The sequence below is a fragment of the Ammodytes marinus genome (genome assembly GCF_949987685.1).
Source record: "Ammodytes marinus genome assembly, chromosome: 23".
Lineage (NCBI taxonomy): Eukaryota > Metazoa > Chordata > Actinopteri > Uranoscopiformes > Ammodytidae > Ammodytes > Ammodytes marinus.
Genome location: NC_137227.1, coordinates 11,442,461 through 11,470,074, shown reverse-complemented (window position 1 = coordinate 11,470,074; position 27,614 = coordinate 11,442,461). Strand labels below are relative to the sequence as shown.

Genomic DNA, 27,614 nt, shown 5'->3' with positions numbered 1-27,614 from the left:
TACTGCCACAGGGCATGATGCCACACAGAGGGCCCAGTAAGTACATCTGTATCATTTTCCTTTCATCAATCTAGCGCTGACAGATGGGGGCTAGACGGTGGTTTGATTGATAAATGACCTGCGCTGTGGGCATGAAGGACTTACTGTTGTTGGACTTGAGATCCCGATGGATGACGGGCACAATGGCCTCGCTGTGCAGATACAGCATCCCTCTGGCTATCTGCACGGCCCAGTTGACCAGAACGTGCGGCGGGATGCGACGCCCGGCCAGCGCCCGACTCAGCGCCCCACCGGAGGCGTACTCCATGATGAGGCACAGGTTGGGCTCCTGCAGGCAGACGCCCATCAGGACAATGATGTTAGGGTGCGTGAGCATGTTGAACAGGCGCGCCTCCTGCCTGACATTCTCCGCCGTCACGCTGATGTCCTCGTCGGGGTCCTGCCGGGCGGCCTTCACGGCCACCAGCCCGCCTCTCCATGTACCGCGATACACCTTCCCAAAGCCCCCGACCCCTATTACCTCCTCCAGGCTCAGCTCCCGGAAATCCACCGCCTCGGGTTCGAAATCGGCCACCACGGCCGGGCTGAGTTCGGCCACCATACCGGTATCCGGAAGCTTCCCATATCCATTTGGCTTGAAGGAGCCGTAGTTGGATGGGAAGATACCCACCTTGTCGTTGACCTTACCGGCCCACCAGCCCTCGTCCCCAGATATCTCGGAGTCCAGAGACAGGACTTCCACCAGGTCCCCTTTACGCAAGGTGAGCTCGTCTTTGCAGGATGCCTCATAGTCGAACAAGGCCGTCCACACAGGGTTGGTGAAGTTCCCTTTCTGCGATTGGTCCAAGTTTTTCCAGTTCAAGAGTGGGCCGCGACTGAATATGTTCTTCAGCGGCTCCATGGAGCCTCAAGCAGATGTTTTAATCTGATCTGATTTTGGACCCCAAGGGTTTGAAAATAAAGTACAAAGGAGTACTTTATTGCGCCTCGGCCCCTTTCCTGTCTTTCTTGTTGGTTCATCAGGGACCAGTGAAATGTGTTCAAAAGTTGGACCAACAAGTGGGCTTCAGGGAGAGGACTCAAAGATAGCCGAGTGGCGATTGTCTTTCATTCATTTCGACATGAAATGCAAAGCACTCCATTTTAAAATGCAGAATCCACCAAGAGATTGGTTTTGTTTGATTAGGGGTTTAAAAGCTAAGAAAGGCAGCACCGTCTCCACTGAATAACTATCTGTTCAGGTGATATGGCTTCCCAAAACATGGTTTGAGCAAAATATCATTTCACCAGCCAGGATTTAAGGCCCCTTGAATCCACTCATGATAGGTAGCTCTTATCTCCCCTCATTCAGAGTTGCCACCTGTTGTGTTCTGATTTTGAAAACTCAAAGTTATAGAGGACAAGACATAAAAAATAAAAAACTTTCCACTCCAACTCCAAACTAAAAGGTTCCCACAAAAAAATCTAGCATTCCATTTTGAGTTTTTATGTATTTTTAGCCATTAAGTGCAGTGGCCACCACAAGCAGGAAGCACCGAGAAGCGGAGAAGAATAGCAGGAAAAGGAGCATTCAGTCAAGCCAACCAGTGATTTTACGACAAGTTTCAGGGCTGACCAGTTCGCAGCATTATATTATTGAGCCCAGTTCTCCAATAACCGCGTCTGACAGCAACTTTGTGGCGCTCCTGCAGGAAATCCCGCATCCCACTGCTCGAGAGTATCCATAGCCTACTGGCTGTGTTTAAAAAATACAAATTAAAATCCGAAACACGCAACGAGTCGGGGCTTTATCACAACACAAGAAAAAACTGTATCCAACTTTGTGAACAGGAAGAGCTCTCTCCAAACCTGCTTCACTTTAGTTCACAGAGGAAAACACGCAGCCCCAAAAAACAAATCCCGTTAGTTCCTAATTGGAGTTGAGCGCGTGGGCCGGTGCGGTTCGGTGGTCGCGCAACTTGTTACAGTGGGGAATCCAAACAGCGCAATAACTCCATCATAACAGCGCGATTATAATCCTCCTCGCTCGCTGCGTCGCTCACTCGCCAGGAGGACCTCGAACCACTTCTACGTCTCTGTGCTTAGCCTACAGTCCGCGGAGAGGGTGGGGTTTCAACCGGTTTCAACAAAACTTTTTTATCTCCCAACAGGAAAGGAGTCAGATGACAGGCCACGTTCAAGCTAGACACAAGCAGGGATGACGTATCCGGTTCAAAGTGACAAAATAAAATGAGTTTCGTGCAAAAAATATTGCAACTTTATTTTTAGTAGAGTAGGCTAAAGGCAATGTCTTTCCAATATTTGTATCAGTGTAATGCATTCAGTCTAAGTGAAAGTCAACAATTTAATTTAATTTAAGGACTGGTTATTTTCTAGTGCAATTTATCCGTGTATTGTGAATGTATGAGGCTTATATTTCTAATAGCCTACCTGTTTTTATTCTGTATTTTCATGGTTATTTTACTGCTAACTTTACACTGCTACTGGGTCGAGACTGAATGGGTGTCAAGCTCGCAAAATAATCGAAAATAACATGTTAGGGGAACCGTTTGCTTTCAAATGAAAAGGCTACGATTTATTAACAGAAGAGTAGCCCCATTTTATTTTGTGTGCATATTTTATGATGTGTTTCTGATTTTTCAGAAGACATTTTCCTTATTCAATTAATGTTGTAGTTTGTAAAGACTGCTACGGAAGTTCACTTGACCACAAAGCACAGTTCAATCGTGCCTTTATTTTGAAATGAACCCCTATCGACATATTTGTTTCTTATGGCTAACTTGACTTGTGCCATTGCTTGTGGTAACAGGTGGTTAATGAACCTGTTAAAAAAGCTGGAACAAACGAGCAAAATAAGTTGGGAGTTAAATACAACTGTGGGTAGCCTACACGTGACGATCATTATCATTAACAAATAATTTAGGTACTATGGGTGTGCTGAAAACACAGCCTAGTCTCTGTAAACTGGTATGGAAACAAAGGATGTGTAAACAAAAGGCTCCCACAATAACTAGCAACATACCCGTTTTCAGAGCCTAGGCTGTGAATTAACACTGCATTTTTTGAGTAAACAGTAGGCTAAGAACAGGTAGCGGATCGTGAGGACATAGGCTACTCACTGATTTTGACAACGTGATTTTGGCAAGCTTTTTCCAGAATCGCTGACTTTACCTTTAATTTTGGCCAATGTACTGTTATGCATATTTCTATTTTATTGCATTGCACTACCTGAAATATTAGTTTCAAGCTTCTCCACAAGCAACACACTGAGTTGCCTTCAGCCAGCGTGTGGCTGGTGTGTGATGTTCTTTTATGTGTGTCCATGCAGTTTTATGGGCTATCTACCCGAATAAGGTAGAAGAGCCACTGAGCTGTTTCTCCCTAAAGTAGAGCGGGATTTAGTGTCTCACAATTCTGCTGAAAATAAAGTCAAACGTAGCTCTTTCATAAGAAAAAAGTTTTACTCCAGGAAGAATACTCTAACTTTCTGTATCATCTTTCTATAATAGAAGCGCCAGAGCTCAGCAGATTCTCTTCACAGAAAATGTACCAACTATTGGTTCAATTTTTTTTTTATTTCTATCATTGCACACTGTTCTTGGTGGAAGTAAGCCTCCACACAGGGCAAAATATTTGGAAGTAAAGTAAAAGGATCGACTCCTCAGACAGAACATGACACAGCACTTATCATGAACGTATGCAGGCAAGGTCCAAAGCTGCTCCTACATTGATTCCCATATACATTTTGATCAAGTGTATTTCCCTTGAAGATGTAAATCTTTTTTGAAACAGCTTCTCTGTAGTCCTTAGAAATCCTTACTCAAACAGGACGAAACATGTGCATACATTGGGGACTATTTTTATCGGCGGATGAATCCATAATTGGTGCTCAAGTCTATAGTGTATGCTTGAGTATTTCCTGGATTAGAAGGACAGAGTTCGTAGGACTAAATCAGAACAAACTACATTGTGTGTGTGTTCATGGTGATGAAGGAACAGGTCAACCAGTTCAACAGTGTGGCTTACTTACGTGTTTAGTGTTTGGACAACAACAAGAACATATATGGAGGCTTTGATAGTCTACAGGCTATGATAGACACACAATAGGCTACTTGTTAGTAGAATATAGAATGATTTTTTTTTGTCTCTAGGGGATTTGTTTACTATAACAATATGTTATTCATGCATAAAAACTACTGTATGCTAGCCTGGAAAACCAGACCCACATCTAGAAAACACCGACCAAGTAGTTCTTCTCATAGTATTCCTACTGTAAATAAGGTCAAGTCAAAGTGTTGTGATGCTACCTTTAGTTTTCAGCGTCGCTGTAAAGCAATGACTGTCTGTCCATCTACCACTTTGGTATCCACAGATCACCTACTACAATGAAGCAGGGACAAGGTATTTTAATAGCCTCAAGCACAGAGTATTAGAGTAAATGAATGAGTTGGTTCCCACCCATTGTGGCGACAGATCAAGGCCACAACGTGTGTTTCTCGAGTAACCGCAAAAAGAAAGGGCTCTTCTTCTTGAAAAAGGTCAAGGAATTCCTTGTGGGCCACAGGCGCCCATGTTCTCTTAAAAGTGGCTTCATTAGGAATGGGGATGGGAATCAGAGGGCCACCTTTGGCCCCGCCGGGCTGCCGTGTGGAAACTGTGCGCTTCCTTCTGTTGGCCCTTTGATGGCTTCCCCCTCCCCTTCTTCTGCTGCAGTTTGTTTGGACACTAACCTACTAAAGTCAACCCCCTACACACGCGCATACACACACACACACACACACACACACACACACACACACACACACACACAGAACTAACCCCACCCTCTTCGCAGTCCGCTGAGTCAACGCTTATGCAGGAAGGATGCAGTTGTTTTTGCGGGCCCCAGCTCAGGGTTGCTTGGTCGCTCTGTTGGCTGGTTGGTTGGTTGGAAGGGGGAGGGAGAATGTAAAATGTACACGACAAAATGGACTTTTTAAAATACACAGAAGGAAGGAGGAAGAGGAAAGGGGCTGGACTGGGCCTGGACACACACACACACACACACACACACACACACACAGACTCTAGGGCCAAGTGTGTGGGCGACTACTGTGAGAAATAGAGTGCATGTCCGCAATGGTAACAATGGCTTGTCTGTGAACACCTTCCCTCCCCCCCCAAACCCAAACCTGTGCTGTCTTGCATTCAATCTGGTTTCAAAATACCTTTTAGAGAGGCTGTGATGCGGAGGATAAACACCACTCTTTCAGGTCCCATGAGTCACGGCACTGGAAATCAACGGGTGGTGCATCCATGGGAAACGTTTTGTTTTATAATGCAATAAAAACAAAAGTGAACAAATCAAAAGGAGCATAGAGGCCAAGCATCCAGTCAAGAATACAAAGGATGTGTTCCACGCACCGTGAAATAGCTAAATGAAGGGCTGGGAGCACTTTGAAAAAGTTATTTTTTTCGCTTAAAGATGCAACAGGAGTCAGCTTTTGCCATTCCAGTCACGTAAACAAAAGATGTGTGTCTAAAAGGTGAACAAAGATTTGTATCAGGCCGTTCATCTTTGATATGGAAAACACAACAAACACAAACAAGCGTCGCCTTTTGTTTTGTTTTTTTTCAAATTGAAATATGAACTTTATTTCACCCATACAAAATAAAAAGAATGTTAAAAGTTTACAATACAGTGTCAACTTCAACTTGTCTATTCGGAAAAAACATTTCATAATTGAGGCCGACACATGAATGGGGAGCCCCTTATCTCTGCTTTCAATTGATATACATTTAAAACAAGCTAAAAAGAGGGTGGGAATACAGGAGAGTTGCTCCAAAAAGCAAGAGTTTGCCAGGATAGAAATTAGAGAAGGACAAAGGAGACAAACAACTTTAAAAACAAAGTCATGGTCAGAGAGTCACAGTATATTCTCATGGGGAATTTAATTGTCGTATAAAATAATATATACGAAGGCCAACTGCCAGAGCGACTAACCTCTGACTGTGTCAAAAAAAACAACAATCAAAACAAAAATGTTGAAATCATTAACCTGCTGATATGGTTGACTTGTGGTTTTGGCGGGTTTATGGTTCATCTTGATAAAAACGTGAGTTAAAAATAGAAACCAATTGAAAAAAGCTGCAGGGTAGCTAAACCTATAGTAAAAAATGCACCCGCTTCCTTGTTTACGTTACTGCCCAATTGACAATTGGACTGTACGAGCCGGGAAGTAGGGCTCACACTTGGAACAGCAGTATTTCATAGCCAATCGATAACACAGTAATAGAACACTTCATTGGGGAGACAGTGATACACCCCTTTTTTCCCTTTGACAAGAGCTGATCACCTTTCCTAATACTTAACAAACTGTTGCCCCGGTAACTTCTCTCAACTATTTGCCTTTGCACAAGTGTCGACTGGGCTGTATAAGACTTTCAATACCACTTACAGATTTATTTATTTTTAAATCCAACCTGAGGGTTCGAGTGACTGATTTGTTCACTTCATAGTGTCTACTAAGAAAGAATTGATGAAGAAAGAAAAAAGTGCCAAATGAAAAAAAGTAACCAGGTGACAAACCACGCGTATCCTGTCTGTGGGGGCGGGTCGGTGGTGGTGGTGGGGGGGGGGGGGTTAACGACAACAGCGACTGCCAATTTCTTTAATAGTCAAATGAAACGACTGACTTGTTAAAAAACATCCTCTACAATAAAATAAAATCATTTAAAAAAAAAAAAAGATAAAAAGAAAACACATAATATACAACCAGGTTTCCTGTCTCCTGCGGCGGTGTGTCTCTTACAGCCGGCTGCAGAGGGCGCTACTGTCAGCGGGCTGCCTCGAAAAATTGTCTTTCCCCCTTCCTCTGCGCGCCGCAAGAACAACTCAAGAAATCAAAAATTATGTTGAAAGTGTGTGTGTGTGTGTGTGTGTGTGTGTGTGTGTGTGTGTGGAGGAGGAGGAGAGGGAGCTAAGAGTCATAGTCTTGGTCACTGTCGTCATCGTTTTGGTGTGGTGCGGGGGGCGGGGGAGGCGGCGCGGCCCCCATCATGGAGGGGTGTGGGGCGAAGGCCATGCCGGCGTGGGGCGGGGCAGGAGCCATGTTGCCCATGTGCATGTACTGGGGGGGCGCTGCCGGGGCCGAACTGCTGCAGAGGAGTACAGTGTCAGAGGTCATGAAATACACAGTCAGTCAACCCTTCATGTTGTCAAAAAAATCTGTGAATATCTCCTCAAGACCCCGCTGCCTGTATGTGATGTATGTGATGCGTGTGTGTGTGTGTGTTATTTTCCAGGTGTGAAAAGCTGCTTTATTTCCATAGCATGAGTGGGAATTAGGGACACATCAAAGCTTTCGGCATGTGTTTCTAGTGGGAAAACAGCGCCCTCTTCCTGCTTTTGGCTGTAAGGTCAACCACCAGAATTCTATCTGGCAAAATGTTTACATTTATTATAGGATTGAAATGTCGTCATTATCATTAGTCTATTAGTGAAGAATTAACTAACTTATAAAAGTATGAATATTAAGGAATATATTCCACTGTGCCTTTTTCCAATACACTCAGGGTTTTTAGATGACAGAACCATTCTTGGTCTGGTATTACAGTATATGAACAGTAGCTCATCGTGGCTAATTTTGGCTAATCCAACGCACATTAGTGAGTGTGTTCAAAGACTAGATGACTCCAGTTCTTGTGCTGCTCTTACATTGTGTTTCAGCATTAACCATCATCGTGTAATTGTCACTTGTGGCCACAGTGGCTGCTTTTCAGCAAATGTTACATAGACACACATTAATAATGGATTACTGACAATTTGCCGCAGCACTGTGCATATATCAGCTGCACTGTGTCTCTTGAGTAATCCCATCATAAATAGTCAACCACCATGTACATTTACATTATTAATGTCAATTCAAGTATGATTGCAGCAAAATGTGACTCGATCCCTCACGGCAAAATGAAGTTGAAAAGAAAGATCCTATAAAAAAAAAAGTCAGTAAGGAAATAAGTATGATCACATTAAAATTTAATAAAAATTATTTCACAAATGGTTGGTTTATTAATAGATTTTACACAAATATATTTAGATGTTTTTTTATTACACAATGTCTTATGTAATATTCTTCGCTTTTGGGTTCTAACTGATAGGTGCTATATATATCCCTGGCCACACTTGTCAAGCTGTGTCAGCATCCAGTGAAAAACACTTATGGATTTTTTTTCAGATAAACTGATATAAACAGTATAAATGTTATTTTTTTTGGCTACCACTATAAAGTATACTATATAATATTAAAATATTAATCCACTTATTTGAAAAAAGTACCAAACCGAAGGGGACAATTCATGTACCTGTTGAACCTGGATGCAGCCTGCAGATTTGTGCTTGACTGAGAGCCGTCCTCCTCGTCTCCGTCCGTCTCGGTGTCTTCAGAGTCATCCTGTTTTTACATCACGCGAAAAACACACCAGAGTGAGCCTTTTTACCTCAAACACACACCATTCAAACTGTATGGAGGTGCACCTCATCTATATTTGGTAGATAAATGACTATGACAAAATTGCTATTGTCAACAAGAATGTGATCTACTGTCACAAGGCTGATTTGTCTCCAATCCAAATGTTAGAAGGATTTAGTTACTCAGGATAGTATTCTACTCTTATTAGGGAAACAATCCAATATTGGTATCGATATGGAAGCTATCCACTCATCGGATATCGGATTGACGCCATTGACCCATGTACCGATCCAAAGTCAATAGTCTGTTTTTTAATGTAATTATTTTAACAAGTTTGGTTGTTTTTCAAGTAGTTGTTTGTTAAGAGTTGTAGTTGTTACATAACAATAAAGCCCTACTTTAATTATCACGTTTAGCTACCAGTTTATGTTATAGGGCTTTTTGTTGAGACGATATTTATTCTTTGTGCATTCTTGCACTTCCATTGAAATATTTTCTTGACACCTTGTGAAGGGGTTGAAGGTCCGATATACTTCTGTATTGAAACTTTTCAAAGAAGTTTGCTCAGGGAAATGACACCTATATAACTCCATAGAACCGTAGAAAACTAGAATGCATGCAAATCAAGCCCCACCTCTTGCTCTGACTCTGTGCCGGACAACTTCTTGTCCTTTCCTTTGGAGCCAGCCCCTCCATTCTTGCGGCCAGACCCTGGTTTTCGACCCCTGGGGAGAAATAAAGACGTTATATTGGAGCAGTTTAAGTCATATGCTGGATGGAGATAAATAAAATGGTCTATTTACAGTTTGGTCTGAAAGCTGTTGACACAACTGATTGCACACTAACTCATTTTCACATTAAAAATGCATGTTGCCCTTCAAATCAGAACCATTCACTGTGAATACAGTAATAGTCAATATTGGAAAAATCGCTGGCGGAAAATGACTTTCAGCCATTTATATGCAAAGACGCTGTGATTCCACACGCCTCGTTCCCTCAGCTGAGACAAAGTGTTTAAATATGAGAAGCTTACAACCACTACAAATTTAATCTAAATGGAATTAGCCACACTCTCAAGTGGGAAAACAAAAAGAAAAGTCTTCTCACTCATTTAATTTATTTGCAATTATCTGCCAAGCTCTCTGCTTTAATTTGGCTTCGGTGCCAGCGTTTGATTCGACAGTCAATACCGCCTTCTCCTCTCTGCAATCCCAAATAATTAGTTCTCGCTCTGCCCAGCTGAGAAAATGTGCTTTCTCTTGTTTTTTTGGTAATTAATCTAAAAATCACAAAACAAAATGGAAACAGTGATAAAGTAACACCGTTAAAGGATTTAGAAAGACATTGCTTTAGTCAATTTCAATTTACAGTAGAGGCTGTTCCTGGAAAATGCAACAAAAAAAAGTAACCCTCCTTGTGTCCATATAAGGAGTGTCAAGTGATTCATGCCTTGCACAATAAAAAGTGAAGGTGCCTGCGTAAAATGACGGATGAAGCGATAAACATTTCTAATGAGTCAAACTTAGCTGCACGGTACAGTGACGGGACACGGCAAAATATCAAATTATCCTGGACTAGCAGTGCATCTGAAATAGAACCTTGAAGAGTTCCACGGTGTCAGCTTTAAAGTGTTGACGGCTTCATTCAATGATAGCCATGGTGCCGTACAAACGTGTGTGTGTGTGTGTGTGTGCGTGAGTGAGTGAGTGAGTGAGTGAGTGAGTGAGTGAGTGAGTGAGTGAGTGAAACATACCTGCGTGGGACTTTCTCTCCTCCCCCCTCGGTGTGGTTCTCTTCCCCTTCGCCCTGCATGTCCGGCACCGTTGCCACCAGGTCTTTCAAGAAATCAAACTGTTGCTCCAGTTCAATGCATTGCTTTCTGCAAACACACACACCATTTAAAAAATAAAATCAGTACACTGCCTTTCTCCATTGAATTGCATGCATTCTGAGCTCGACTACAAAAGTCAACTTAATGTCAAACAGAGAGGAGATGAAAGCGGATTACATATTCATTTTAACAAAGGCTTCTCTGAGACGCACAGTAAGATTTTCCTGGCAGCTGCATTTCTTGCACACCGACACAAATACTGTCAGATGACAGGCACAATATATATTACAATACAGTGTAATAGGGTGCTTTAAAGTGTCTTTTTTTAAATCCAAAGGAAATGGAGACATGACACATTTTCTGCGCCATTCCCAAAATCAAATTTAAATGGACTTAAACATATAATTTTCTGTTATAATCCAGCTTTGTGAATTCATATATAAAGTGTGTCAGTCAGACTGAACACAGGGTGACTCCATAAAAGTTCAACTCCAACAGGCACACAGACACACGCGCGCGTAAACGTACAGATGTGATGTTGTCATCGTCTTTGCATTCCTCGACTGGGTGACTTGACAGGCCTTTGTCAGCAATGATTCCAAAAAAAGCTCCAGCGCTCTCGCTGACGTCTCTGTTAAGGAAATTTGGCTGTAACGTGCATGACCTTTTCTTGAATAAAACCGATTCACTCACATTGTCTAGCTTAGCTTAGCTGTGCAGCGGGGGAAAATCGTTTTCACTTCTTTCTTGTCAAAATGAACTCACTCAATGTGTCACACAATCATTCCAGTAAGTCAATACTAAAACAACAGCAACGGATATCACTTTAGACTGCTTAGGCCAGCTGTAGTTTACTAACCGATAAGAGGGGGGAGTTGTGTTCATGCACAGCCTAGGATATGTCAACAGGAAAGTTGCTAGCTAAAAGTGATTTTGACAACAAGCATTCCCCAGAATCGCTGATTCCACCCTTTTTACACACGCATCATCACCACCCGTTGACTGACTGATCAATCAAGCAACTGTTTAAGGTCTGCCTAGAATGAATAGTGCACCTTTAGATAAATTCATTATGTGCACTCAAGACACATAGTCAACAGATGATCGAAACTTTAGAGCAGGCACAACCTAGTATTTGACAGGAAAGGATACAAATAATAACAGGTACTGCTGCAGCCACTTTGCCTATTTCTTCATCCGTCTGCATAATCTTCTTAATCCTCGCCTGTAACAAAAAAAGATTAATGTTACGTTAAATGTGTACATTGGGCCAATGCGTGTTGAGTTTAAATACTATGTACTTCAAGATACATTTCTATGTAATAAAACCCAAGTCCCGACTGTCCCATTAAGTAAAATGCAATCCAATTTTTGAATTGTCTTAATCATTTTATAAGATAACTTTAAAATCATTGCATGTTTAAGCCAATTTATTCAAATAGTCTGTTTTGTGTACACACTCCGAATAAACCCCTCAAAAGTTTGAAAACAGCAAACAGCAAAAGGACAACACATTTTCTCAGATTTATGACGTGCACTTCCACCTAGCCTGACATGCTAAAAACAAAGTGAATAAGTGGACTCGCTAGCAGCACCTCTGATGTACCTTAGCAAACACTGGGGTGCAAAGTAGGTTATTAATTTAGCTTGTTAAATGAAACGAAACATTGGTATTATGGTACCGGCGTGGTTTGAGTTCTAGTGGTAACTGGTTTGCGTTTGCTAGTAGCCTTGTTAGCTCTGCAGGCAACAAACAGGCCGAATCCCATTCAAGCTATCGAGAGAAGTTAGCTCCCCAACACAGTTTGCTAACGTTAGCTATTCTAAACACCGGCTCAGCAAAGTTTAAACTTACCGGAGGGAACCTGGCGTTGTATTTCTTCTTCTTGCTGGGCATAATTAAACAACCTGGGTGGCTAACCTTAGATAAAAAGCAATATATTCTGGAGAACTATTTTATATCATATATAAATCACCTCCACCGCGCACACACTTGATAGCAGTAGCTAACTCGGCTAACTCGTTAGCACTTCGTCGTCACTCGTTCTTCGGCAGCTCGGGTTTAGGTTCCGCGAGGTCTTAGCGCCGCCAGGTTAGAGCACGCAACTTGTACATAAAACCACAAAAGATGCATATTTTTTTTTGTTTGTGTTGCTCATAATGTAAGACTGTTTGCAATTGATATTGCAAGAAATAAAAACCAACAGTTGATTGCGTGCTTGCCTATCTGGGATATACACACACACACACACACACACCGATAGCATGTCATTTAGTGATTTATTCGTAAATTACAAAAACAATATATAAAAACCCGTGCAACAAAGGGGTTGAGTGGTATTTTCTGATAACAAAGCAGCTTTTCGAATTAATTTGTGCCAAATTTGTCAAAAGAACAAATCATTTCCTTGCTACGTGATTTGGTCGATAGGGCGACAGTTATTATTATCAGAGTTGTTCATATCGCCTTCTGATCTGATACACAGGGTAAGTAACACCACCCGGGCTGCGCAGTGCAAACTTCAACCTCCCCCGGGTAAGTTAAGCCTCGACGTCCATAGTTTGCGATTATTCTTAATGACCATATGCAAAGTATGCATTTTACACGTTAGTTGTCCTTAAAAAGTTGTCTTTACACAACCTTTCAATACATTCGTCGAAGAAGACGAACACGGTAAATTGTTAACAAGGCTATAGCCTAACTACCCTGCTAGCTGCAATAAAACCGTGTCAAGCGGTTAAAAGCCCGTGTTAAATAGCGCCTCGTCAACTTTACAAAAGCCATGAGGGTTAGCATGTGCAGTTTATTCTTGTGTTAAATAATGTTGGTAACACATACAGCTAGCTAACCTGCTAGCTACAATAAAACGGAGTCAAGCAATTAAAAGCCCGTTTGACAGGTAATTAAATATGTACGTTTAATGGCGTCTCATAAACTGTACACAAGACGTGAGGGTTAGCAGTTTATTCTTGTCAAATAATTTGCGGACACATAGTCAGTGTTGTTCTTTTAGCAGACTAGCTAACATTGGTAAACAACCGCCTTGCAGTGCAGCTGACCGCCGCCTCCGCCCGTGTCTGGCAGGGTTGTAAAGTAACACTAGGACTGGGTGGGTGCACCTGTGATGTAAAGACATAACATTTAACGACTTCTAACTCCTTTCCACAGGACAAGCTCCAGGACCTGTTAGACAACCTAACACTGAGTGCACTATGGAGGAGGGAGAGGCCGCTAGAGATGGCGAGGTGGTGGAGACCCCCTTTGCAGCAGACACCCACGCTGCCGAGGCCCTGGCTGCAGACATGGACCCGTGGATAGTGTTCGACTCGAGAAGAACTCCCAAGTCCGAGTTCGACGCATGGCTGGAGAGCAACAGGCCATCGCAGGTGAAGAGATTTGGTGACAAGTTGAATGGTGTGAGCCCGGTGGGGTGGATTTCTGTGTTGGGCACCACTCACTGCCCCACCGATGGGGACGTGCTGGCCCTTCAGGAAGACTGGGAGAAACTTTTGGCCAGTGGTCGGCCTGTCAGCTTCCAGACAGTGAAGGAGCTGGCCCTGAACCACGGCGTGCTCTCGGGCAAGTGGTTGATGCACTTGGACACTGGTTTCAAGGTGGACCACGCCTGGGAGTGCGTGGCCCGAGCCACAGCGGAGGGCAAGATCTCCTCGGTCAAAGTGAGCCCCCATAACCCCATGGAGTCAGGCAGGCAGGTCATATGTGCCTACAACGAGAACTTCACAGAGGAGAGCGATGTCATACGGCTGGACAACGTCATTCGCGCCACAGGGGTCAAGTGCGCCCTCTCCTACAAGCCGGACGTGTACACATACCTGGGAATCTACCGGAACAACCGCTGGAAGCTCTGTCCCACCATTTACGAGAGCAAGTTTGACCTAGAGTGTGTACCCAGGCGGTCCCACATTGTCAACAAAGTCACCAATCAGGAAGTAACCTAATGGTTTCTGGAACAAGAGGATAGTTTTGTAGGAAGGGTAAATGAAGAAGCACTCTGTGATCCCATGAGCTGGGTTGTGCAGTGCTATTCAGTGACTGAAGTCGTTCTGAGTCGTTGGTTGATTTTTGGTCGAGTTCTTCCTTGTGGCCAAAACCCCTAACTAAATCTGATTTCCATCTCGTCTACTCATGTTATATTTTCTAAGTGACCGGAATTGTCACCTTTTTTTTTCTTCTATTAAATATTGTATTCATAAGGAATATAAGTTTGTATTCTGTAGGTTCTGCTTTTAACACTCCAGCCTTTACCTTGCTGAGGAAATCCTTTGTTTGTATGCACACGATCAGAGACAAATTTGCATCAAATGAAGATTTGTTTTTTCTTTTTTTACAACATTCTTTGAATTATGAATTTAATTTACATCTCATTTGTTTTGGCTTTATACTTTTTTGGGGGGGTTTTGTATTAAAGCAAGATAACAAGAGTTGCCAAATAAAATCTGCTTTTCAAGAGAATCCTACTATGTTGTGGTTTTTATTGCCAAGAAAACGTGTTTTAGGATTTTGACAGAATTTATCATCACCAAAAACCAAAAAAAAGGTATATAGTATAATCTGCTGAAAATCATACCAGTATAAAACAGGATAATTTCATTTTGGAAGAAGCCGCATTTACTACAGAGGTTAGCAATGTGACATATAGGCCTGTTGCAGTTGAGTTAACATTACTCATAAAGAACAGTAGAAAAACTGATTAGCATAGAGTAATTATTTTGCCAGACACAAAAAACAAGATCTGATACAGCCCCTTGAGGGTGATGTGCAGACCTCTTGTACGCTTCATTGCTATAAGCATGTACTTATTAATGTTGCTTATTAATGTTGATTATTTACATGTAGACCTTCATTTGGTTCTTACCACGTTACATTTTGTTGAGACAATAAAAGCACCTGTAGCAGAAAGTGGTTGGTGCCGAACTTCAGACATTTTGAAGACATTCTATCAAGTTCCAACGAAGTACATGGGGATATGTACATAAAAGCACAATGGACGTAATTAGCATAGACTCACCTCTAAATCAGAGTACATTCTTACTGAGAATAGCAACCGCTTTGTTTTAAAAAGGCAGACCAAACTCAACCATTATATTTGAAGACCAAAGAAAATCACATTAACACTGACCAGAGCTACCAAAATGTGTTAAAATGACAGTTCAAAACATGCTTAACATGTTCCACAGAAAGTAAAGTCAAGAGGAAAAACATCTAAGCAAGTGCCTGCAGCCATGCATATGATTGGATCATCTTTTGGAAAACAAACGGGTTGAAAAGGGTAATGATTGATGCTAAACATTAGCTTAGCAAGGGAGGATGAAAGGGGAATAAGTTCTGTTCTGTGCAGACAAACTGCATATAAGGCCTGGCAAAACCCGCTAGCTAAATACAACAAAGAGTATTTGCTGCCATTTCAATTAGCATGTCCACAGTGTGCCGTTCTGCTACATTCTGTCTCTTACAGCCCTTCATATCCACCAGGTATCCTCTTTCTCTTTAGTAACGGTGAAGGAGTTGTATTTCTGAAGGCTTAAAAGGGAAGATACAAGTGGTCAAAATGTAAAAATGTTTGTAACTCAAATTCACATGGACAAACTTTAGGTCGGGTGTCCTGACACGAAGCCGGCTTGGCTTCCGCTGTTAAAAATGGAAATGAGACGATCCTCATCTGCGGACGTCAACTCGTCATACTCATCCAGCACAGTGGGCCGGTTGTTGGGTGCCATGTCCATCAGGCCTTCGTTCTGGAGCAAGCTGACGATGCTGGTGGGGTAATTCATCCAGGTGCTGCCTGGCATGCCGGCGGGGTCGGAAGTGTTTTGGGACGCCATGCTCGGGACGACTGCTTGTTGGCACGAAGCTTGAGCCAACATGGCGGTGCCGCTTCCACTCTCCATGAGGTTGGGGTTGAGAAGGTCCTCAAAGTCATCCATGTTTAGGCTGTCCAGGGCGCCTTGGGGCTGCGTTTCGGTGAAGCTGGGGAACTCTGGGATATCGTCCTCCTCAAGCGGCGCGTCCACCCGGAACTGAGAGCCCTGGAGGGTGGAGGAGGAGGCAGTGTTTCCCTGGGCCATGGCCGAGGAGATGTTGGGGAAGAATTCGTGAAGGTCCGACAGGTTGACGGTGGAGTAGTCCTGCTTGGCGGTGGAAGTGGTGCTAGAGGAGGTAGAGGATGCCAACTGAGCCATGGTGTAGCTGGGCACCTGGGCAGATTTGGGCTGGGGGCCCAGGTTCAGGGTCTCCATGATCCGCCACGTTTGGTTAGTAGTTGCGGAGGCCTCGAGCTTGGGCTGGACTGAGAACTGCTGGCCCAGCTGACTGTAGGAGTAGGAGGGCTGGGGTTTCCCTCCAATGGCACCAGGGGGCACCGCAGCTGCTGCATTAGGCACACACAGACACACACTGCTTAATGTCTTATAGTAACAACTTCTCTATGAAGAAAATGACTTGCAAATCATCTGTTAAAGGTTGTTTCGAAATAAACTTTGTTACAGATGATTTAATTGCAGCCTGTATATCTCAAAGAGAAGAGGAAGCAAAGGCTACATTTATTTACATGAAATCTATGGGTAGGATTTTATTAACAGACCTTAACTTTCACTAGAATAAAATACAGCAAACACAAACTTACAGTTGCCGATACATTTTCAATCAATTGATTTATGTATTTATTAACTTTTAGTTCTAGTACAATTTGACTGGAAAGAATCACCATATGTAAATTAAACACACTCACCAGCTTGTGCATTCATTGACTGAGTCTTGGCTGTGACTGTTCTCCTGGCTTGGCCTATTGGCCGTCTATCTTGTGGAATGGACACTGCAATTCAAACAGGCAGGGTTTTAATACATTGAAAAAAACAATACATACAAACAATATTTTTTTTAAATATTACTCAATTATATAAATATAGCAAAGTGATAGAAAGAAAGCAATCTTGCATACGTACCACTGGAGAGCATGGGTCCAAGCTTCAGGCTCTGGAACATGTCCCCTGTACGCTTTCTCTTCTCATTCAGCCTGTATTCATCTGGTGGGCGTTTTAGAAAGAGCAGTTAAGGGACTGGCTTTGTAAAGCGGATAGACAAATTCAACTCTTTGGCATTCTGAGAAATGTTAAAAAGGGGAAAGTTTTAAAAGATTTTTTTTATTTTTAGCTTGTTGCCTCACTCTTGGCAACAGGAACCATTCCTTTAACTGTATGTATTTTTGAATGAGAAATGGGCAAAGGTCGCTCATCGCTAGTTAGCTTAGTTCAAATACTGGCAGTCAATGGGAAGTATAATCCTGCCACGCAGATGGTCAAAGGATTTGGCCAATTTCTTCTTCAGAAATGCATGTACTGTTAAAGTAATGGTTTCAGTCCCCTTGTCTTATACCAAACAAACAAGCTAAAAATCTAAAAAATTTAACTACTTCTATTAATATCCTCAAGGGTAGCTTTCATGAGGACCATATGCGGAATCATATGGGAACATACCTGGATCGGAGGGCAGGTACTGGAAGTCCATGGGCTCGCTGACTTCGCGGTCCGAGGGCCGGCGCAGCTGCATCTTGACTCTGATGGGCTCGGAGAGGTTAGTGTCGCGGTAGGGCGGCGTGCGGAACACAATGGCCACCTGCCTGTGGACGTCGGCCTGGGAGAACGTTCCCTTTCCCTCCCAGGTGTCCTGGAAGAAACGCACCTCGATGTCTTCTGAGGGGCGGACACAGAATAGAAAATAAGTTAGGAAATAGTCCACCATGAAACATCCACACCAGTTAATGATCATGCAGAGGTCTTCTTCTCTCAAGTGTCAATACAAAATCAGCGGTGAACTATTGCTAACATCACTTCAACAAAGTTTAACCTGTAATTAGCTTCAGCTGTGGAACTTTTAAGTGAAAGGGTGTAATGATGGAGGCAAAATGTGACGGCTCTGCTTGATACGGAAATAGCTTTGTGTGAGTTAAATCATCGAGGCCAAGATTCAGCCTTCACAAGCTTTGTTTTTCAGGGGACAGTCCCATCACTCCCACATCCAAAATCCAAAGCACATGTTGGACAGCACATATAAGCCTGCTGGAACAACCCTACTGCTTACAACCAAGGGAAAACTATTCTAATTTGAAAAGAGTGATCTTTGATCAACATTGTAAATCTTTGCTTTGTTTAACCGAGTATAAATGAGGAAATGCAAATAAATGATACAGAATAGATAAAAGGGAGTTCACTAGGTGTAGGGAGTATCAAAAACATGAATTTTATATCAGCAGCAGCCCTGCACCCACGCAGGAATTTCATTCTGATACCAAAACTCATGGAACACCGCAAACACTTTGTTCAAAGAAAACCCTATTCAGTCTATTTTCAATCAGTCTCCCCCCCCCCCCCATACAACTATACCACCGCCGCATTTGGTAGAACATAGGATAAATGAGAAATGAGATTCTGAGAATGAGGAAGAAAGCCTTTTTTGTTCGTGATAAGTCCCTCAGAAATAACACGACTGCTTTGCATTACACACAGGGAGCAGATACTGTGACAGGCAAACGAAACCTCACATGAGCATAACTACAAATGGATCCCTTCACACTGGTTACACGCCTGGTGTGTTATCTGAGGACAAAGGTTATTGAAATGCAAACTTTAAAGCTGCATTTATTTATTTCATTTTGGGCCAGAGGACTACACAACTGGTTAAACCTTTTCATATTAAGTCATTTGATCCACACTTTCATTTAAAAGTAACTACACAACACATTTCAAATTCAGTAGCACGGTATTAAAACTATACACGTAATGCACCAAAGCTTTTGATTAATAGTGCCAATGAGTGATTCATGATGGTAAAGTGTGGTGTAACCTTGGCTTAAGTAATGCATTGTCAAAAAGTCAGTAAACACTGCATCTATCTAAAGTTTGGCAAGTTAGCTGTGATAAGCGAGGGGTCATGCCAGACCAAGTAAGGCTGGAGCAGCCAAACCCTTCAATGTATTGAAGTGAGTAGGGCTTTAATGTCAATATATTCACAATTCTATCTGAGTGGAAATGTGTGTTATTTTATCTTTCAGAGGTTACATAGTCTCACTTTATATAAGGTTGGCAAACCACTGTATGTCCCGTCAAGTACTGTATTTACTGACACTTAAAAGGGTTAACCTTCGAGCCTTGATATGTATTGCTAATAGCAAGTTGCATCACCATATGGGATTTACTCCTTACTGTGTCATCATTTGCACTGAAACAACATAGAAACCCACTGTTAAACTGTGAACATGTAGGTCACCAGATGTATAACACTGAATTGTATAACTCCCCCGCTGTTATCTTGTGGTTGTTAAAGGTTGACACCTTTTCCGCTCAAGATGCATTTCAAGCTTTATCTGCTTAGTCACTTCCTGGTGCTATTTATTGATTGTCTAATGTGAAAGTAGAGGTACAGACTCTTGCAGTGTGTGTGTGTGTGTGTGTCCCTTCATCCTTTCCTTCTACACTGAATTACCCCATGTTTGATAACAACCAACCCACGTTTTACCTTTTTGCACTTTGTCGCAGAGCAGAAATATCTCGTCTCCTCCCTTGCAGCTTCCAGAGTTGCGGTTGACTCGGCAGATCTTCAGCTCGGCTGTGTTCGGGGCCCCTGGGAAACAGAAAACGCCATTCGTGAGCAAATAAATACAACATCAGGCTCACGGATTACCACAACAAACACCTACTGATGTGGAGGAATTCAGGCTCTGGTGTTTTCCGTTTGTACATTTTACTTTAATGCGCCGTGGGCTGTTTCCAACGTTGTCTTTTTTTGAAAATGTTTATAACGTCATTATTGTATTGCTATCATTCAAAAGTAGAATACTTTGATTTATTATGACTGCTTCTTACTCATGTTGAAAAAGTCTGCCTCGCTTTAATTTAAATAGATGGATGAGAGATTTTCAAAGTGAAGCCAATGTCATTTCTATTCATTCAAGCATTGAAAACATTATATTTTGACAATGACGCATTCCCAAGCAATTTAGAATAGAAGACTATATTGCCTATATGAAGATGCTTGCTGTTACTACTGATACTATTTATTTCACTTTCAGGCTGATGATAAACATTGAAATGTAAAGAGGTAGAAAGAGGTGGGAGTGTGAACCTTACCGTGTAGAACGGTTCGAGAACACAGAGCTTACACAGATACTGGGATTTATGAAAATCAAATATAGACTTAGACAAAAAAGTATGTGAATTAAACATAAATAAATAATCATTAAATAAAGACATTAAAGAAAACACAATACGGACCATCAGCATGTGTGTACTTGTGTGTGTACTTGAGTGTGTGTAGTCCACTCACTGTTGTCAAAGATGGGCTGCGATACGATGGGCTCCAGAGGAAACAGCTCCCCTGTAGGCAGAGTGATGGTGGCCTGGAAGCAGAGCCGGACCGAATTCAGGTCAAACTCCTCCTCCCAAACCTTCGCCTCGGGAACTGCAGCAAAGACACAAGGATAGACAGTCAGGCCACACAGCAGTCTGGCATTTACAGTACACACTATTGGCATTCAAATAACAGTCAAAGGTGACAGGATTTTCAAATTATTTCTTTCAAAGTCACTTTTTTAATTTTTTTAAGGATATTTTTTGTAATTTTTATGCTTTAATGATAGTGCAGAGACAGAGGTGAAATGGGGCAGAGAGGGGAGTGACATGCAGAGAACGACCGCGGGCGGGAATAGAACCCGGGTCCGCTGCTGGGCCCGGCCCGGGGGGGGGGACGCCCTACCAACTGAGCTAAGTGCGCCCCCAAAGTCACTTTTATCCTTTAAGTTAAACAGAAATATCTCAGTTCCAGTTCAGTAAAACTCCATCAAAGAAATAGCCTTTGCATGCGAGTCCCTCCACTCTGCAAAATACCTTTTCCACACACACACACACACACACACACACACACACACACACACACACACACACACACACACACACACACACACACACACACACACACACACACACACACACACACACACACACACACACACACACACACACACACACACACACACACACACAAAAAGGCTTATTTAAAAAGGGCTTTGTGTTACCACTTACTGTTATTGAAACTTTTATTTTAGTGGTTTTATTTTTTATTTTTTTATATATGGACAAAAAAAACAAACAGAATAAGTAAACACATACAATACATACACAACACCCAATTGAATTGGAGGGCCAAGTCGGACTTCCACAGCCTCAGGATACATCTTTTGGCAATAACCATGCCATACACCATGATTATGCATGCATTGTGGTCCAATTTTTCCAGGGCTGTGGAATGTCCGTACAGGGGTTACCACTTACTGTTGAATGGGTTGTTATTGGTCTGCAGCCTGCAGGTGATGGCCTCGTTCACATCCTTCTTCTTGACACACTGTATGCCCAGGTTCTGAAAACTGAAAGCAAATACGTTGTGAGAGCAAAACCAAAAAAAAAAGACAGAAAGCACTCAGGCGGAAACTAAGTCTCTAGTTTGTACATGTCGTATTTTGATATTATGAGTTAATCAACATTTTATCTTCTTCCGATTTTTTGCTCCCAAAAAAAAGGACACGTTTAAAAGTAAAAAGGCCTCGTCACTTTGGCTCACTGACCACATCCAGACGTTGGGAGGACAGTTAAGGAGAGGGGGAGTGGAAGTGGAAAAATACAGTACTTGACTTCAAGTGCACTCTCTTTTTTTTTTTTAAATCCCTTCTTAAATTGTCGATGGTTTCTGCCTATTTATCCGAATCCATCATTTTGTTTTAAACACTGTGCTTGTTATCTGTTAAGTGTTACATTTTATGAAATACATACTGGGCCAGTTTCACAGACATGGATTAAGCCTAGTCCTGGACTAAATGGAATTTTGAATGGAGATTGTCCATTGAAAGTACAATTCAGTCCAGAACTAGGCTTAATCCATGTCTGCGAAACCGGCCCATAATATACAAATCTATGGAAAGATCCTGACATTAGACATTATTTACTACATGTACTGATTGTCAGCCTAGAACTGGAGCTAAACCTCCACATAGCTCTATTCTGACTGTACTATTATCATGCAATGCAGGGAGTTTAATGTGAATAACAAATGACTAATATAAAGCAGTGCACTTACTCACATTACTGGAAGTGGAAGGGCAGTACGCACTGTTTGTTTGACTTTCTTGTGATAAAGATAGATGGACAAACAATGTCCCCGCTGCCCAGGCAGACTGGTTAATTATTATGAAAACTTCAGGCCATTTAAAGTGTGTGGTATGTCACTGTCCTTGGTCTCTTTCTGCAGTTCTTTAATACTTACTTACTTTTTCATTTTAAGCATGTCACACATGACTGAAAGAGCACAAAGCAAGCAGTGTCACCTGTGTTGGCTTATGCTGTTAATGGTTAGCTCATCTCCTAAACCCAAGTTGAAGCCCGGCAGGTCATTTTACCATGATTCGGGACAATAAAGACGACATCTCCCGTAAATGACAAAGTCCTTATACCGAACAAAGGCTAGCCTGTTGTCATGTGGAGCTGCGAGTTTACACCATGGCAATTTTAAAAACATTGTAACAAAGCCTTGCCACGCCCATTGAGTCCCGCCTACCTGTGTATTCTCCTCTCCTGCAGGTCGGCCTCATAGCGGCCATGTTTGCAGTCTTTTCCCACCAGTTCGTGCGGGTGAGGCTTGTGCGGCGCGTTCTTGGTCACCAGGGAGATGCGGACGCGCAGCGGGCCACTGTAGTTGTGCACCTGTAGGAGGAGGAACACAGCACACTTTGATGTTTCTGAAAATGCCACTGCAAGCTGTATTACTATAACCTCAATGACCTAACTAGAGATGCACCCATCCACTTTTTTTTAGTCTCGATACAATCCAGATATCTCTTCTTTCGTAAAGGCTTTCAGAGTGAATGTTTGAAATAAAAAGGTGCAAGACGAGAAATAAATATCTACACTATCAAAAACCCTCAATCAATTGAGTAAAAACGGCTCCTTCTTATATCTGAACAGGACCAATCAAGTTGGGTATAGTAATGCAGCAGCAGCAACAGTACCGAAACAACAAGAGAATGTGGGGAATAGAGACCTGGATGAACCTGACCAGCTTCTGGAATATGGATCGGTATGGTTTATAAGTGAATTATGGCTGTTTCAGCTCTGCTTAATGGTTGCTCCCTCGCTTCTGTAGAGACAGATGCTTTTGCTCTTCTGTTTTAGTTTTATCCGTTTTAATTCTAATTCGTCGTTTTCATTACTTCCCGATGGATTTTATTGTGAAGCACTTGGGACATTTTGGTAGAGCTCCAACTAATGATCTCTTTAAATCATCAATCAATATCTGCGGTGTCCTTCAAGTACAAGAAGCTAGTTACTAAAGATGGCATCATCCACCACTGTGTCAAGTCTCTCCACAATATCAAGTGAGGAGTTAAAAATGTATATAGTCATGTATTCTATTGTACTTCTTCATCTTCAAACTTCAGTTGAGTTTGTCTGCAGAAACATGGCAGTGCAACATGGCAACGCTCCTATGTAGATGGAAAAAGTTCATTCTAAGGTAATTTAAAAAATAAACTTTTATTTTATACACTAATTAAAACATACTTATGAATACTATATTCCATTTCTACCAAGTCTGCTCTGATAAACCATCAATTCCCTTTACACACGGTGCCTTTAAACAGTAGCAGCCTCCTCACCTTGATGGCTGGGTGGGTCTTGGTGGTTTCGTTGCTCTTCTCTCCGGGGATGCTGCCGGCAGAACGGCCCTCACACTTGTACCTGAACCTCATCCCACGCTGCTTGGGCTGCTCGATGATCTCTATGAAGGGGCTGGCGTTTTGGACTGAAGAGACATGGCCGGAAGCAAGAGAATGACATTTTTAAAAAGGTGGAGTAAGCGATTCTGGATAACGCTTGTTGACAAAAATAATTTTTAGTCAAAATCAGTGAATATCTCCTTTCGATCTGCTACCTGTCCGTATTGTGTGTGCGCTGAAAAAAAAAGATGTCGTTAATACACATCCCAGGCTCTGTAGACTGGTAAGTAAACAAAGGATTTGTAAATAAAGGGGGTCCACCGTAGCTAGCAACATGCCTGTTTACAGAGCCTAGGCTGTGTATTAACACTAGATGTTCTTTCATCACACACACACAGTACGGACAGGTCGAAATCCACCTTGAAAACACACAGTAAAGCACACAGCATCCGGATTGTGAAAAAAAGGCTTTGTCTGTGTTCACAGCATTTTACTATAATCAGTGATGTCAACACGGTGTTCAGTGTTGTCGTCAACCTTGTCTGTCATCGATTTCAACAATAGAGTATTTGAAAGGTTTACGAAGGAAAGTGTCTACAGACAATTTCAGCAGTGATTTAGTGAGAGCATGGGAAACGGCTTCCTTACCTGGGTTGAGTGGGGTCAGGCCCCATCCATACACACCTGTAGTGGACAGAAGAAAACAAGAGGCGTGTTAATATACAGAGTCTCAGAGCGATTTTCATGTTACCATCAGTATGGGACAAACAGTGGTAGCGCAGATGACAAAGAAAAAAACAAGAGCTGCTCTCAAGTCATCACATAGTTGTGGTTAAGTAAGAGTTTGTCATCTTTGGCGCAGTAAGGGTGGAAATCTACAAGACGGTCAAAGAGAGTATAGGTCAACCAGAATTAAAGACACAAGGGCTTTCCCAGCTAAATATAAATAAAAACACCCGCCAAAGCTCCGTGAGAAGCTGAAGAGCTGATGGGAATGGAACAAGGACGGGCGGGGTGTAATATATGGGTGTCAAATTACCCCCCAAGGAGAAGCAAGAGGCCGCTCCAGTTCCAGTGTCAGGCTGTGGGTCAGTGAAATGAATTGTTGAGATTGATAAGGTACGACGAGGTGCCGCTATATGGATGATCAGGTGGTCAGAGCTCCACCCAACAGCAGAACTTGTTTCCTTTGAAAAGCATGGGCACTAAGATGCTTTCCAAGTTGTGACATGCCTGTCTAGAGCTCCTAAAGCCGCAAACCTCACTAATAGAATGTGGAAAATGTATCTTTTGTTTGACTTATATAGCTATGGTCCAGGATTTTCTTTGACAAAAGTAAAAGAAAAAAAAGGCTGTGAAACAAGCCCCACAGTCGTTATTTGAAAGTTATATACCGGTATGTGAAATTAAAAGGTGGAGTCAGCGTTTCTGAAGAATGCTTTTTGATAAAATCCCTTTTAGTCAAAATGAGTGAATATCTCCTCACAATCCACTACCCATATGTAGTACCGTTCCTGAACTGAAAAAAAAGAGGTGTTTATACACAGCCTAGGCTCTGTAATTGGCACATAAACAAAGGTTATGATAACAAAGGGGGCACACCAACACCATATTGGCTAGCAACATACATTATAGAGTCTAGGCTGTGTATATCAACAATGTTTTTTTCTTTCTATAGCTTGCACAAAGTACAGACAAGTAGCATATCAGGAGGAGGTATTCACTGATTTTGACAAAAGATGTTATTGACAATAAGCATTCACTTGAAACTCTGCTGACTCTGCCTATAATGTGAAATGATATGGATATAAGGGCCACTTGCACTTTTGACTGTGTATTGGAAAGACACCCTGCTGTATTGAGCCAGATGTTGAGAAAGTGAAAGTGAATGCCTACCCTGCCACATCATAGTGTGGCCTTGGCAATGCATTCATAAATCACTAAATGCACCAATAACATGACATAGCTGAGTGAGTCACTTTCAAAATCTCATTTGATTTTCACACACATTGTTTGTGTTCAGTAGTAGGCCTAGACTAGTGGGATAGATCATTGATAATCACTGTCTTCTCCCTCTCCATCACGGATAAATCACGTCCATCATCAACTGTCTATTTCAAACTATTCAGGGACGTACTATGATGTGGAAAAGGTGTGAAAAACACTTGTGCCTAATATTAAAACCAAACCTCATTATAAAATTGCGCTATTTAATATTATTGGGCTTGCAGGCTAAATGTAAATGTGATGGTACATTATAATCTGTGCGGCTTTTAAATCGCCATAGGATACTCTTCATATCGGCATACATAGAAGCATCTAGAGAGCCCGCATCGCGCCACAACCTTGGGCCAAAGCCCGGCATGTTGTTTCCACAATTTCTGTCCACTAATGGGCCTTCAGAGGTAGGCGACTGCGAGCAGCACGGGGCAGTTCTACTAGGCGAGATTTATTAATTAGAAATAATGCTGTGCTACCTGGTAGGGTCACACACTATAGCCGAACTCAAGACAAGTGATTAAAAATGACTGGAAAGCTTTAAGAATGTGATAGATAGGCCTATAACACACTGCATATTCCCCCGAATAGTCAAATGACCAATACTTTTACAAGAGTTTTGAAAGGGGTTTGGAAGCTATATTAGGAAATCCACTGAGTGGACTGACCTGACGGCTACGGGCCTCCTGGCAGGTCTACATTGTTTAGTTCACCCGTGTCAGGTGGGTTGGCCACACACAGAGAATGCGTAATAAGCAATGTTATTACATCGCATGTTTACTAGGATATGGCAGGAATACGTCATAGAGGCACAAAGTTGTGTCAAACGTCCTGCCTTACGTTAGCTTACTGCCTGGGAGCAGCCGACTGCTCCTGTGTTAGCCCAGTGTTAGCGGGGCTTTCCCCCGAGCGCAAAACAACTCCCTGACTGTACACTTTCACCTCCTGGCTTTAAAAGCTAAACAGAGCCGAGCAAATAAAGGCAGCTCCACTCACCGTCCATGGCTGTGTCCGAGTCCGACTCGCGCTTTTCTTCGTCTACGCCGCTGTTTGTACGTAGCTTGTTTTTCCTATTTTCCTTAAACAAGCTAAACGACGCTTCAAACACGACAGAGGGGACTCTTAAAACTTCTTGACAGAGCGCTGTCCTCCGCTCCACCTACGGCTGTGTGCAGACAGACTGTGAAGCTGCACGCCAGCACCATAACGGGGTTTCCGGTAAGAAGAGCACCTGTTTGAGGAACATCTTGCAACTCTTTTGTTTTCTTTTTGCGTAACACGCTTCTTATCCAAAGTCAATATGGTGACTCCGCTATTGACAAGTACATGATGGAAAGGACACTTTAGTGTCAACAAAATGCCTCATCAAGCTCCTTCTTCTATTTCATTTGTTTAGCTTATTAAGGGAAAAATAAATTATAGAATTAATATGGCCTACAACTGTATACCTACCGATATACATTTCTACACCACTAACACGTTAATCCTGCTTATAAATAAAAACCGGTTAATGTTAGTCTATATGTCGGTTAATAATAATATGTAAGCATTAACCATAAA

At 42.3% G+C, this 27,614-nt stretch overlaps 4 protein-coding genes across 5 annotated transcripts in view; 1 reads left to right on the top strand and 3 right to left on the bottom strand.

The window, feature by feature from the left end:
- Positions 1 to 2,056, bottom strand: part of LOC307269139 (mitogen-activated protein kinase kinase kinase 11) — a 49,581-nt gene extending 47,525 nt beyond the window's left edge. The window contains exon 1 of the mRNA XM_080051979.1: positions 145 to 2,056. Coding sequence (XP_079908105.1) covers positions 145 to 901 — 757 coding nt within the window. The 5' untranslated portion in view covers positions 902 to 2,056. The remainder of the gene's footprint in view (positions 1 to 144) is intronic.
- A 3,588-nt stretch (positions 2,057 to 5,644) lies between these two features.
- drap1 (DR1-associated protein 1 (negative cofactor 2 alpha)) lies at positions 5,645 to 12,286 on the bottom strand. 2 transcript variants are annotated; one of them, XM_080052350.1, is made up of 7 exons: positions 12,137 to 12,286; positions 11,434 to 11,506; positions 10,810 to 10,903; positions 10,204 to 10,329; positions 9,085 to 9,175; positions 8,344 to 8,432; positions 5,645 to 7,137 (listed from the first exon to the last, which is right to left on the bottom strand). In XM_080052350.1, the coding sequence occupies exons 1-7, from the start codon at positions 12,176 to 12,178 to the stop codon at positions 6,960 to 6,962; spliced, it is 693 nt and encodes a 230-aa protein (XP_079908476.1). In that variant the 5' UTR covers positions 12,179 to 12,286; the 3' UTR covers positions 5,645 to 6,959. The 2 variants fall into 2 exon arrangements, with proteins under 2 accessions (XP_079908476.1, XP_079908477.1); XM_080052351.1 differs by having other exon boundaries at positions 5,645 to 7,134.
- A 482-nt stretch (positions 12,287 to 12,768) lies between these two features.
- On the top strand, positions 12,769 to 14,250 carry cUnh11orf68 (chromosome Un C11orf68 homolog). Its single transcript, XM_080052339.1, has 2 exons — positions 12,769 to 12,817; positions 13,451 to 14,250. Exon 2 carries the CDS (start codon positions 13,495 to 13,497, stop codon positions 14,239 to 14,241), a length of 747 nt encoding a protein of 248 aa, XP_079908465.1. The 5' UTR covers positions 12,769 to 12,817; positions 13,451 to 13,494; the 3' UTR covers positions 14,242 to 14,250.
- A 1,633-nt stretch (positions 14,251 to 15,883) lies between these two features.
- rela (v-rel avian reticuloendotheliosis viral oncogene homolog A) lies at positions 15,884 to 27,214 on the bottom strand. The gene is made up of 11 exons (XM_080052338.1): positions 27,051 to 27,214; positions 24,705 to 24,740; positions 23,997 to 24,142; positions 22,901 to 23,046; positions 21,625 to 21,716; positions 20,621 to 20,755; positions 19,814 to 19,918; positions 17,776 to 17,991; positions 17,245 to 17,325; positions 17,031 to 17,114; positions 15,884 to 16,670 (listed from the first exon to the last, which is right to left on the bottom strand). Exons 1-11 carry the CDS (start codon positions 27,055 to 27,057, stop codon positions 15,892 to 15,894), a joined length of 1,827 nt encoding a protein of 608 aa, XP_079908464.1. The 5' UTR covers positions 27,058 to 27,214; the 3' UTR covers positions 15,884 to 15,891.
- Positions 27,215 to 27,614: the final 400 nt, after the last annotated feature.

What these genes read in the sequence shown, in the direction of transcription:
- drap1 (XM_080052350.1), bottom strand. Translation starts at nt 12,178, where the DNA reads ATGCCCAGCAAGAAGAAGAAATACAACGCCAGGTTCCCTCCG. An exon ending in ACGATGACAACATCACATCT is followed by an intron (nt 10,330 to 10,809) that starts GTACGTTTACGC and finishes GTGTGTTTGCAG; the next exon opens with AAAGCAATGCATTGAACTGG. An exon ending in GCTGCATCCAGGTTCAACAG is followed by an intron (nt 7,138 to 8,343) that starts GTACATGAATTG and finishes ACTCCTCTGCAG; the next exon opens with CAGTTCGGCCCCGGCAGCGC.
- cUnh11orf68 (XM_080052339.1), top strand. Translation starts at nt 13,495, where the DNA reads ATGGAGGAGGGAGAGGCCGCTAGAGATGGCGAGGTGGTGGAGACCCCC.
- rela (XM_080052338.1), bottom strand. An exon ending in CTGCGACAAAGTGCAAAAAG is followed by an intron (nt 17,992 to 19,813) that starts GTAAAACGTGGG and finishes TCCGCCCCTCAG; the next exon opens with AAGACATCGAGGTGCGTTTC. An exon ending in GTCAATGAATGCACAAGCTG is followed by an intron (nt 16,671 to 17,030) that starts GTGAGTGTGTTT and finishes TGCCTAATGCAG; the next exon opens with CAGCTGCGGTGCCCCCTGGT.